The sequence below is a fragment of the Danio aesculapii genome, chromosome 18, assembly GCF_903798145.1.
Source record: "Danio aesculapii chromosome 18, fDanAes4.1, whole genome shotgun sequence".
NCBI lineage: Eukaryota > Metazoa > Chordata > Actinopteri > Cypriniformes > Danionidae > Danio > Danio aesculapii.
Genome location: NC_079452.1, coordinates 55,012,220 through 55,026,108, shown reverse-complemented (window position 1 = coordinate 55,026,108; position 13,889 = coordinate 55,012,220). Strand labels below are relative to the sequence as shown.

The 13,889-nt window shown below is 38.0% G+C and overlaps 1 protein-coding gene across 2 annotated transcripts in view; it reads right to left on the bottom strand.

The window, feature by feature from the left end:
* Nucleotides 1-10,449, bottom strand: part of luzp2 (leucine zipper protein 2) — a 256,529-nt gene extending 246,080 nt beyond the window's left edge. For both annotated transcript variants that reach the window (XM_056478281.1, XM_056478283.1), the window contains exon 1: nt 10,148-10,449. In XM_056478281.1, the coding sequence (XP_056334256.1) occupies nt 10,148-10,209 (62 nt within the window). In that variant the 5' untranslated portion in view covers nt 10,210-10,449. The remainder of the gene's footprint in view (nt 1-10,147) is intronic.
* Nucleotides 10,450-13,889: the final 3,440 nt, after the last annotated feature.

Here is a 13,889-nt window from a genome sequence, read left to right as displayed (position 1 = left end):
TAAAATGCTGGGTTTTTAAAACTCAAATTTGGGGAAAAATTGACAAAACCATCTTTTATTTTTTACATTAAAGGTCCAGGATGTAGGATTGTCACGTGTGTAGTGTAGTATTGTGTAGTATTGCTGTCCAAATTCAAAATAGCAACATAGGCTTATTCTGAAAACGTAGCCCTTTATACATTTTTGGAGATCGCAAAGTATGTAGCCAGAAGTACGTATGGTTGCATTTCATCTTTAAAAACGAACGATACATGGGTATGATGCTGTTCCTTTTCATGCTTACCAGCTGACCGGTTACCGCCATATGGATGGCTTTCCCGTTGTAACCAGTTTGTGTATTAGCTCGCCATGTACATCGGCGGACTTGAGACACAGAAAGGAGTTGACCATGATGACAAAATTTGTGTCCAGCGAAGACTGGTTCTAAAAAGTGGGCATGACAAAAACAGAAGCCAAAAAATAAAATAAACGAGTAAATAACAGGGTGTGAATGTGGTAAAAATCAGGTTCGGGCTTTTCTTTTTAAAGCTAATTGCTTTTTAAAACTGTCAGTTGGGTTTAGAGAAGAGGATGGGCAGGTCAATCAGTTCTTTTGAAAATACTAATGGTTGGGTTCAGGGAAAGAGGATCGATCAGTCAATCAGTCAGTCAGTCAGTCGACAGCGGCATCTGGTGGATTTACACAAGAACAGCAGGTGCGAATGGCACTCGCGAGGGAAATTTAAGATCTGAAAAAGCGTACACAGCGGCCTCTGGTGGATTTGCGAAAACAAAATCTGTATTTCCTGCGACGTATTTGGCGCTCTCCAACAATGTATATAGCGGTACGTTTTCAGAATGAGCCTGGATTACAAAATAGTGTCCCCTCCTGCTCCAACATGATGCACACATAGGTTGCCAGATTGATGACAGCAACATTCCAGCTATTAATGCTGAAATGAAACTCTGGCTAAATAATTGGATAAACTGGCAGTGGCTGGAGTTACCCAATGTATTGGTTTGTTCATATTTTACTCAGATTTGGGTTAAATAACCCGGCAATTTTTAGAGAGCATTAGTTCCCTAAAAACTACAGAAGTGTATTATTTAAAAAAGTACCACTGTAGTGACAGTGTTTGTACCTTTATTTTCAGAAACTATTAAAAAAATCTATGGGTATACAGTGTTATTCTGAACCCAGCTGACTTTCACTGAATGTACAAAGTTTTCTTCAAAACATCTTTTCTAAGAAAGTCAGTTGGTTAACCGAGTTAACCAGAATCAGAAGTTACATTATCTTCGTTTGCACAAAGCAGCATGCCAGTTTCACTCAACAAAACCAAGTGCACATATGAAACTGAACCACATAACCATCACTCATCAGTGTGTTCACAGCAAATTCTGCTAGTGCGCTCGCTGACGAGAACGACTCCTATCAAGGGAACAATCAGGGTTTCCATGGCAACCATAAAGCATCATTCAAGGTCATTATTCACACAAAGCAAGAATGGAATATTTTATCGCATCCCAGTTGCGGGAGCGCAAGGATATCAGCAAGAATGTTCAAGCCATTAAAACACGAGATTTATGGGTAATGATCGAGCCCATAGAGCACGGCTATGAGACATATGACCCCCTCCCACCAGCCACTGTGTCATCGATCCTCACCGCAATGAGTTTGTCTTCCCAGTCATTTTCCGACATGACACCGCTGCCTCCGAGGCTTTGCCTGATAAAAACAAAAGAGAGGATCCTGCAAGGGTGGAAAAAAAGCACATGAGCAATTACATGACCTTATCCTGCCGCTCTTGATCTAGGTTTAAAATGGGAGTTCCCCACCTTTCGTCTTACATTTATACCTTTGCAAATGCTCTTTTTTGACATTTCAGTCGCTTCACTGGAGGCAAAGTTTTGGCAGAAGAGGCTGCCACGGTTCCCTACATCAAAGTTTGAGTCATCAGAGAGAGAGACTGCGATCCTGAGGGAGACGCTGCAGGCATGCGAGCGGAACTGAAAAGCACTGACAGTTGTAACAGTGAACTAAGCCACTTGAGCCGGGGAACCAAAACCCGGAGCCACAGCATAGAGGATGTGATAAAGAGACGTTTAACAACTTATCCGAGCAGATGTTAAAACTTTTTACAGACATGTTCTGGAATTGATCGCTCAATCAAAGTCTAAAGTAACATGTTAAACGGAGAGTTCACGGCTAAGATTTTGATGCCGTCATCATAGATTCGTTCTCCTGTTGTTCAAACCTAATGTATACAACTTCTCTTCTGTGGAACAACAAATGTCTCAATGGTTTTGCTTTTTAATCTGAGATAAAAACTGATTAAATCACTGCACTGCGCATATCAGTGATGTATGTTTTTTTTTTACTTTCTTTATATTTCATTCATTAATTTTCCTTCAGCTTAGTCCCTGATTTATCAGGGGTCATCAACACAGAATAAATCGACAACTACTCTGGCATTTGTTTTATGCAGCGGATGCCCTTCCTGTTGCAACCCAGTACTGGGAAACTTTCTATTTTACACTTTAATTATACAACATGAGTCGCAGCTGGAAGGGCATCCGCTGCGGAATACATATGCTGGATAAGTTGGCGGTTCATTCTGCTGTGGCAAACCCTGATTAATAAATGGACTAAGCCAAAAAAAATGAATGGATAAATTATGCAACATCCATTTCTTTGTCTATAAAATAAAAGTCAATGGGGATGCAGTGTTGTTCAGAACCTCACTGACTTTGACTGAATACATAAACAGTACTAGCCTACAGAGAACAGAGAAAGTTCTGTAAATTATAAGTAAATTATGATACAATTTAATTTTGTTTTTAGCTGAACTATTATATACTGTTTAGAAGGGTTAGTAGATTTAAGAATGTTATATCTTTGAAATACATGCTGCAATTATTTTTTAATTATGATTTGGTGTTCAGGAATTTCTGAAAACTGTCATTGCTTGTTATCTTTGTAGACATACTGATAAATCTTTTCATGGTTCCTTGACATGTTTATAATTTTTAAATAATATTATATGTATATACATACCGTATCACTGTTGTTTCTGGGAGTTGAGTGCAATATTCTACTGATAACAGTACTCTTCCAGCTTTTTCACCCATGTGTGTCACTCTGCCTGCAGTGAGTGTTAAGCGGAGGACTAAACTCATCGTACATGTAGTTTGAAAAACATTGTAGTGGATGCAGTTGTTTAGATTTTTTTCATCTATTTGATAGTTTCAGAGATGGAACTTCCAGCCAAGGTTATTATAGTTTAAAATTAGTTTTTCTTTCAGTAGTATTTTTAAATTTGCTGTTAATTTCAGTTAAATTTTAGTTAGTTTCATTATTAATGGTTTTGTTAGTTTTAGTTTTTATTTTGTCAACACATTTCTATTTCGTTTTTTTTATTTGTTTAGTTTCTATTTAGTTTTAGTAATTCTAATTTAGCAGAGCAAATAGAACATGTCCAGCGTTGACCAAAGTTAAAATTTTGCACAGCTTACATTATCTCTTGTGCAAACCTCTTATCTGAACACAAACCATACAAACTTCAGACAAGCTTCTTGATATTAAAAATAATGTAGTTTAACATGTTAAGTTTTTAACATGTCATTTTGGCAGAAGAAAAAACAACATGTTTTATGTTTACAGATGTTTATGTATATATATATATGTATGTACACTCACTGGCCACTTTATTAGGTACACCTGTCTGACTGCTCATTAACGCAAATTTCTAATCACCCAACACGGCAGCAACTCAATGCATTTAGGCATGTAGACATAGTCAAGATGATCTGCTGCAATGTGGCATGGTTGCTGGTGCCCGACGGGCTGATATGAGTATTTCAGAAACTGCTGAACTACTTGGATTTTCATGCACAACCATCTCTAAGGTTTAGAGGGAATGGTCTGAAAAAGAGAAAATATCCAGTGAGCAGCAGTTCTGTGCATGCAAATGCCTTGTTGATGCCAGAGGCATCTCCCGTTAGAGGAGAATAGCCAGACTGGTTCGAGCTGATAGAAAGGCAACAGTAACTCAAATAACCACTCGTTACAACTGAGGTACGCAGAAAAGCATCCCTAAACACACAACACATACAACCTTGAGGCGGCTGAGCAAAGGGCAGCAGAAGACCACACCGGGTACTACTCCTGTCAGCTAAGAACAGGTAACTGAGGCTACAATTCGCGCAGGCTCACCAAAATTGGACAATCGAAGATTGGAAAAACATTGCCTGGTCTTATGAGACTCGATTTATGCTGTGGCATTTGAATGGTAGGGTCAGAATTTGGCATTAACAACATGAAAGCGTGGATCCATCCTGTCTTGTAACAACAGTTTAGGCTGGTGGTGGTGGTGGTGTAATGGTGTGGGGGATATTTCAGCACACTTTCGGCCCATTAGTACCAATTGAGCATCGTGTCAATGCCACAGCCTACCTAAGTATTGTTGCTGATCATGTCCATCCCTTTATGACCACAGTGTACCCATCTTCTGATGGCTACTTCCAGCAGGATAATGCAGTGATAATCCAGCATGTCTTAAAGCATGAATCATCTCAGACTGGTTTCTTGAACATGACAATGAGTTCACTGTACTCAAATGGCCTTCACAGTCACCAGATCTCAATCCAATAGAGCGCCTTTGGATGTGCACCTGCATCATGAATGTGCAGCATGTCAATATGGGCTAAAATCTCTTAGAAATATTTCCAGTATCTTGTTGAATCTGTCATATATACGGTAAAAAAAGTTCCATCTACAGACCAAAAAACATATTGCTTAGTTTGCTAATTTGTTGCAGTGGAAATGTTACAGTAGTTTTATTAATTTGGATGTTTCCCAGAGATGGGTTGCAGCTGGAAGGGCATCCGCTGCGTAAAACATGTGCTGGGTAAGTTGGCGGTTCATTCTGCTGTGGCGACCCCAGATTAATAAAGAGACTAAGCTGAAAAGAAAATGAATGAATGAATGAATAAATGTTTAGGGGTTAGGGGTGGGGTTAGTGTAAGTTGACATGTACTTGCAAAGTTTCTAACACAGTCTCACGGCAATTCGTAACTTTTTGGTTTAGTGGCTAATTCGTATGAATTCATACGATCTAATTTGTACAATTTAGTACAATTTGCTTATCCCCCAATGACAGTTGGGTTTAGGGGTGGGGTTGGGTGCCACGCCTCCTTTTTTTAAAAATCGACACCGTGAGATCAGGCTGAAAGTTTCTTATAGTCAGTTAAATGTCTGTGTCAACAGATATTAAGCAGACAGTCTACTAATACTCAAACGGACCATCAAAATAAAGTTTTACCGTTATTTCATCCCCACCAAGAGCGCTTTTCTCATGGAGACTTATTTTGGAGTCTGATGGATGTCTCTATAGTGGTTAAAATGAAATATAATTCTTTTTTTTAAGCAAATGATAGAAAAGGAAAATACATAGTATTAACAGATACAATTCATATAAATATACAAAAAGAAAACAGCTGTGATAATTTATTTTAAACCTTCTTTACCATTAACATCTATTATTCATACCTGACTCAAAATATTCACACATCTACAAGATTCCATGAGAAATGTATGGCCTTGTATGAATGCATGAAAAGTTCTGGCACATGCAGTGATGTATGACCAAAGCAATGATTTATAGAGTGTAACATGCACAAACCCCAATGCTTATGTAAAGCTAGGGTGTTGAAAATTTACACATGCATTAATGGTAATTTTCTTTCACTGTCCAGGATTCACTGTGTTTTATGGGCGTGTGGCAAGGTCGCGCTTGCCCTTTCAAATGAAGTTCCCAATTCATTCATCAGCCATAGCGTGACCTATTCATCACCCACACCCAGGCATGTCATGCACATGTGGCTGTGGAAGAATTCAATTACTTCAAATAGGCAGCGTCTTACCTCATCTAGCCATTTCTGCGCTACTTATGAGGCTCTGATGAAATTGTTCAGTACAGTTCTTCTTGGAGTAGGTTCCCCTAAACATCAAATGCTTATGCAGCATAATGTAATCATCTCTCTGTACAGTCCAAAATGCTGAATAGTACGGCTTGCTGATTTATACATGTGTAGTTCAATACACTTGTCTGTTGAGCTTTGCAGACCAGTAAGCAGAATTGATGAAATGTTGGTGTAGATTGTGAGAAAGTGGTTTACTGCTGAGCTGGGATTCTGGGTCTCTAAATGAGAGCCACGCACACATATTTTATGACCGTCTTTTTAAAGAGAGTATCTGAAGGAAGGAAAAATGAAAGGAAACAACACAAAATGTAGTGCTATGCTTTTAACATTTAAAAATGAAATTTCTACACTTATTAATAATTGGAAATTTAGATGTTCTTAATATATATTGTTAGTTTGTCTGTAATTTCACTGGTGTTTTCAGTCTGTTTGTTTTTGAACTGCATTGTGGGACTTTTTTTGAAGAAATTTTAGTAAAATAAGTACTTTCAGCTCATTACTTGTTTTTGTACAGTAGTTTACATTAAAAAACATATATTTTGTCAACCTTCAAATAAATCTTTAAAAGTCATATTGTTAAACTATTCTAGTTCAAATGTACGTTCAGTAATGCAATTTGAAAACATAAATTAACAGAAAAACACACATGAATCACAAAATTCATCAAACTGCTGCTAGTTATTTGCTAATTATTTGCTATTTTTACAGTGTACACATATTGTGCAAGATTATTACCAGCAATTAAAATAAAGGGGCAGTATTGTATGTACTCTGTAAAAAATTATATGAGCAATCAGTCATGACAGCATATGTTTTTAGTTCATTGTGAATTATTAAATTAAGTTAATCATGTTATAACTTATGTTACGCAAGCTGTTTAACATATTACAGTATAAGTTCAATAAGTTCATGAGGTTAATTTAATTCAGCTTAAAAATGTCAGGCAACCAGGATTTTTTTAAAGTGTAGGCTTGACTAGTGGTTGAACTAGGTATTGCAGTCCAAATTCAAAACATTGGAGAGGGTTTTTTTTCACTCGGCTCCTCCTCTGATGACTCCACGTAATTGCAGGTTACCAGATTGGAGCAAGCATCCCTGATGATCGACCTTTACAATGTAAGCTGCTCAGCTAATGTTTACATTTGTATTAATTATAATATTTGCTGATTAAAAAAACACCTCAAATGGATTTTCATAACTTTTAATCTGCATCTCATTTAAGAGGCTGCTGCTGTCCTCGCATTTTCAGCTGCGCCCCATATACTGAAACAGCCTTCATGACTGAAATGAAATACAGTATGCTGTGTTTTCTACTAAGGCAATCCAGGATGTTGAAATTTGATTGGGTAAAGTGGCAGTGGGTGGAGTTAAACAGACAGAAACAAAGTAAACACAGAATGTACATTTTCCAAGGAAACTAAGGATCTTTACATTGTTTTTCAGATAAGCTTGTTCACTTAGCATGTTTCTTAAAGATCTGAACACATATTATATTTTTAGAAAAGTCAAAAACTTACACACAACACCTATAATATGATGTTTAAAATACATAAACACACAAATATAGAGTATCACAACAGACAAAAATAAAATAGACTGCTGTGAAATAATAATGCTCAGTCTGGGGGAAATCAGGGAAAATTAGGGCAAGTGCCATTTTTTACACCACTTGAGTCACTGTTGGTTGCTGCTTTTACGCCTCGCTGCACTGTATCTTTATGGTTAGGAGTGTGACCATGTGCCATTTTAAATCATCTTTGGTGCTTCAGCAATAACAGATGAATAGAATTATATCTTAAAAGCTAAAAGCTAACATTGTTAAAACAAATAAATGTTTTCACTTTAATATGAGCTCAAAAATCACTCAAAGAGGCAGCACAAGGTCATAGGTTTGATTCCCAAGATAAATCATGATAAAACGGGTCCCTTGAAAAAAATTCAAGTTGTGCCTACCATGTGCATAAACAATGTCAAGAGATGTAAAAAACAAATAAATAAACACTGTATATACATTAAATGTGTTCTGATACAGAAAGATTTATTTGCACAGCAAAACATCAAAGGTGTCATCACCTGGGGAATGCTCAGAGCAGTCAAATCTTGGCTTGTGTTGAAAAATTTGTCTCAGAATTTGAAAAGAAAGTTCAAATGCATGTTTGACACTGGCCTAATGAGAATCTAAAGATGTGACTCACAGAGACTGGTCTTGATAAATGCCTTACATTAAGTAAAAGCAAGTGAGATTAATTTCTTGTCAAGTTAAAAGATAACCCCATTAGCATACTTTATTCAAGAACCTTTGATTTGATCGTATAACTTTTGGACTGTGATCAGAGGAGTACATGGATATAATTTAAATAATATTTACAATTGTAATAGAAAAAGCCTAAAACAGTTAAAATATATTGCAAGCAATTGTGATACCACTTTACAATACGCTAATAGTTTGTAATAAGATTAACTCACAGAAGGCATTACTGTTGTTAAAGTATTTATTCATCTTTAAAGTTGTCCTTATTGTTCATGCTCAGATCATATATATATATATATATATATATATATATATATATATATATATATATATATATATATATATATATATATATATATATATATATATATATATTATTTTAATAATGTTTTTAAAATGTAGAAATTGATATTAACTAATTTTAATAAATGCATTGGAGGTATTTTTCATAGTTAGCACATGTTAATTAATAATGTAGTTAGTAGTAGTAGTTAGTAGTGTCTGTGTTATTTAAACGTGACCTTATAAAGTATTAATGGAGCTATAATGACTGTTTACTAAAATGACTCATCATTATTGATTATTAATATTAATAACAATAATATTATAAATAATTTGAACATTTAAAAAATTATTTATAATATATTGTTAATAAAGAAAAATGTGTTTGCTGTATTGTATTTTTTAAATGAGCACCCATGACCACAAACCCAGTCATATTGTTCAGTTTTGACAATTATACATCAACTGAAAGATGAATCGATAATGTTTCCACTGTTTATTTTTAGGATAAGACAATATTTACAAATTTGAATAGAACTATTTGAATACGAGGGTTAAAATAATATTGATAAAATAATGAGTTGTTAGCAAAGAATATTATTTAAAAAAAAACAGAAATGCACTAAATGTATTCATGGAAGATGATCTTTATATAATATTCTAATGATTTTGGCATTAAATAAAAATCAATCATTTTGATTCATTTAATGTATTGTTGGCTTTTCCCACAAACATAGGCTACCTGTCCAATTTAATATTGGTTTTGTCTAATTTCAGTACAAAGGATATATTACTATATCAAGGAGTTTGAAATATTTTAAGACTATATCAGTGGTTAACGTACAACAGAAATATATATATATATGTTTTTTTTCCTAAACTCTAATTGTGTAGACTTATAAACTCAAGTAGGCAAAGCATGTGCATTATTAAAAACTGTATCAATGTTTGTATCACAAGCATACATGTGTACTCAAGGACCACTCCCTGGACAAGTCTAAAGGGCAGAAGTATTTGCAGAACAAATATGTTGTTTAATTTGCCCAAAAAGAGCATAAAGAATGCCCCAAAGATGATAGAGTCAAAGCTGAAATCTTGGCTGAGAGCTCACTGACCTTTCTTGTGCTCTGGGTTCAGAAAAGAAGAAGCACAGCTTTATCAGTAGTTAAATTAATGATCAATCCTTGAAAACTCCCTGACTCTGCAAGACTCCTCCTGGCTTAGCCTTTCTTCTCTCTTTATTCCTCATCTCAAATTCTTCCCCTCGCTCTATAACACACACATACACACACACATACACACACGTACACACACACAATGCCTTCTGCAATCGCACGGGCATCCCAAAAACTTGCACCTTCTTCGCCACAATCCACATTTCCCTCACACTGTGAGCCAGAACGCAAACGTCTCGGTTTTGTCTGCAGCGCAAGCCAAGCCCAGAGCAGAAGCTGGAAAAAGTTGAGCTGTTAAGCATCTTTCACCTTCCTCTCAGTAGCGTCTCAATCACTCTCCTGAGATTTTTGTTCAAGCACAGACAGAGGCTTTAACAGTGTGGCTGTCACAGATGAATATAATCAGCTATTGTGTCCGCGGCAGACAGACCGATCGTGTTGACAGATAAAGCCAGAGCTGTAAATCTGCTCTTACCTGCTGTTGAAGCTTAAAGCAGGGAGGAGGAACAGGAGGTAAACGGCTCCGATGAATTTCATTGCTTTGTCTTGCTCTCATGCACTCGGCGTTTCTCTTTCCCCCTTTTTCTCTCGATCGCTCGCTTTTCCCTTCTCCCTTTAGCTCCTGGTTGGCTCGCCACTCTCTCTCTCTCGCTCTCTCTTTCTGTGGTGCACACGCGCGTTAATGCAGGCACACACGCCGCGGCAGACAGATGCAACGCTGCGAGCGGTCTGTGTATGTGAAAGTGCGAGGCACTCCGGCTTCAAATAGCAGGGACAGGGAGACGGACGGATTTATTAATGGCCAGGAACCAGGGTGCAGGGGCGGGGGGGGATCTGAGATCCGGAGAGGAAGACTGGAGAATGATTTGAGGTGGTGAGGTGATGTCAGCATCAATACAGCCAGTGGCTCCCTGTCTTTCTCTTCTGCGTTTCACGGAGAGATGAATACCTGCTGGTGTGTCCCACATGATATCCATCTGTCTGCATTATTACCCGCAGCCTTGGGACGGGGCAGGGCGATTATCTGGGCTCGAGGCGAGCAGGGTTACTCCACAAAGACTAAATTAATCAATTTTGGTGGAGATTACACTTTGATGGCAGGGTTCATTAGTTTGACATTTCCTTCTCTGTTGTCCGTCAAAGTAATTGATGAGACATTTCCCCACTCACCGTCTCATATTGTGAGATTAAGAGGGTAAACCGATGATGATGAATTTAATAGTCATGCAGTCGCTTGGCTTTACCTTTCTGCCATGTGGCATCCGATGTCTTCATTCACTTTCTCAGAACTGGTCTTCAAAATCTGCACAAGCAAAATGGTATAGCTGTATAATTAATCTCAATATGAAGATCATCCTAAAAACCTGTCCTAAAAACTATACTAATTCATAGTAAATGCTTAAGTGGTTTTGAACCAAACTGCAGTTAATTAATTGAATTAATTTGTTATAGTAATAGTATAATATATGTGGTACAATAACTACATACCAATAAAAACAAATTACCCAAAACTGTACCAAGTTTTCTATATATAAACAATACATTATACTACAATACACCACAGTTTACTGTAGAAAAAGTACACTCAAGTTCACAACAGTTAATACTACATGATGCTGTAGCTGTCAGGGTTGGTGAGGGAAAGGAGCAAGGACTCAAATGCATGAACAAAAATAGGCTTATTCATTTAAAAAATAAAACAAAAACCAAACAAAAACTACCCAGAGAGGGAAAACATTGACTGAACAAACTTAACTGGGCTGCTCTGGCAGGGATAAGCAGGACAAGATAAGACGGGATTATTAGGGAAAATGATAACGAACTGGTACACTACAGCAGGCATGCGGGAGCTATAAAGAGAACACATCAAGAAATAAACAGGTCAACAGAATAAATTAATAATGGGATGACAAGATGGGTGGGACTAGACAATAGACAGGTGTGCACATGGCACAAAGAGACAAACACATGAGCCTTGTGCTCCAATCAAACAATACTCATTAATGCATGTTCACATGAATCAGAACGCTAAAGCACATGGCTGCATGTAAACATGAACACCAAGATGACCGAGCGAGCGTAACCAGAGACTCCTCATAAATGCATGCTCACTACAAAGACAAGAGAAAACTCTGACACCAAAACAAGAATAAACATAACCGAAGTAGCAGAGAGGGAGGGAGTGGAGCCAGGCCAGACCCAGAAAAATTAATATGGGAGGAAAGAGAGGGCAAAGCCAGGGAGAGTTAGGAGGTTCAGGGACCCTGGCTAACAGAAAGGGCAGAACTCCAGGAACATGAATCATTGTGGGGAACCAGGAAGGAACTTGAGGGTCAGTCCAGGGTGGGGCCAGTGGGTAAGGAACCCCGACAGGGCAAGGAAGGAGCAGGAGAGACAGACCAGGGAACAACAAGAGAGACAGACTGGGGAGGGACAGGATGGTGTGTTCAGTGGGTCAGATACCTGGGCAAGGGGCCAGGGTGGAGCCAGAGAGACAGTCCAGGGAAGAATAGGGACACACCAGGAAGGAACCAGGGGTGACTCAGGGAGGATCAGACAGGACAGGCAGGGTAGGGAGCTTGACAGGGCAGTCAACGCTTGAGGCCCTTGGGGAGCTTCCGAGGCTGGAGGCATGTGGAGTGGCGGCAGGGCAAAGAGCTGGGTTGGAGCTGGCAGAGCAAGGAATCTGAGCATTGCAAACAAGGCAAGGAGCCAGGCTGGGGCCTGGGCAGTGCAGGTACTGGGCCATGCTCTGGGGCTGGAGTCGACACTAGTGGGTGATCTGGAGCTGGAGCAGACATTGGTGGGCACTCTGAGGCTGGAGCCAACAATAGCAGGCACTCTGGGGCTGGAGCCGACACTGGCAGGTACTCTGGGGCTGGAGTCGACTCTGGTGAGTGGTTTGGTCATGGATTGGGAGGTGGTGCTGGTTGTGAGAGGGGTCCATTCCCACTGCAAGATATCCCTCTCCTTAAGAAGGCAGACATATTCTGCCACCTCCCAATACTTCCATGCATGTATTTCAACCAGCCTCTCCCAATTGTTCATCCAGGCCTGCCAGAAAAAGGGTACTTTCACTGCTCCCCAAAGCCAAGATTCTTGGTTGCCCCATGGAGATCCTGGCCATACACCCTATAGGAGAGATTGTTCTGATGACACTGTTGCAGTCTCCTGGAAAGAGGTTGGTCCTGGAGGTCCTCATCTAGGGAGAGGGCTGGGCAAAAGAGTAAGACCATAGTACAATAGCTGCGGAGTCCTCTGTTGGCCAGTTTGTTATGTCAGGGTTCGTAAGGGAAAGGAACGAGGACTCAAATGCAATAGCAATACTGTAATATATAGTATTTGTTAATGGATTTAATAAATGCTACAGCATACTTTTGTATTTACTAAACTAATAAAAACGAATAAATTACTGTAGTACTGTACACTGCAATGCATCAGTTTACTTTAGCACTATAGTATTTACATTAAGTTTCTATAGTATTTTTTTCATGTGGTGATTAACATTTAAAGCTCTAAAATCATTCTTAATAAGTGTAAATGTATAAATTAATAATAAATGCCATGTTTATAAAATAAAATAAAATAAAATAAAATAAAATAAAATAAAATAAAATAAAATAAAGCACACGCCAGACTTCTCCAATAATTTTTATCAACTAATCCCCAAAACATTTGTTGAGCTGTGACTAATGTAATATAGTTTCAGGGTTCAAGCCTCCTACTTGTTTATTTTAACAGCCATTGATGAGTATTTTTATAAGCTTTTAATAAGCTAAGCTTTTCAAATTGTGTGGAGGACACTACAGTGTCCAATTTTTCAGCATTTTAGGCACCAATATTTCAACAATCCATACAATATGAAGTCAAAGTCTGGTCATTTGAGATGATCAATGAAGATAAAGTTTATGATCATGCTTTTTCGTGGCATTAAAGCTTGTTGTTTGTTTTTACATCTTACAAAGAGTTTGGACTCGTAAATTTTGAAGCATGACATCCGACTTAACAAGCAGATCAAAACCTAGCTTGCATTCGGATCTTGCATCAAATCAGCCAATGATGAAAAGAACAAAGTCCAGCCTCATTTTTCTCTATTTTTAGTAATCCATTCACTCAGATGTATGTACTGTAACAATTTCTTTCTACTTCCTTTTACTCATGTCTATCAGTTTAGATAAATACTACATTCATACACTAAAAAATGGCAACTTCATTTT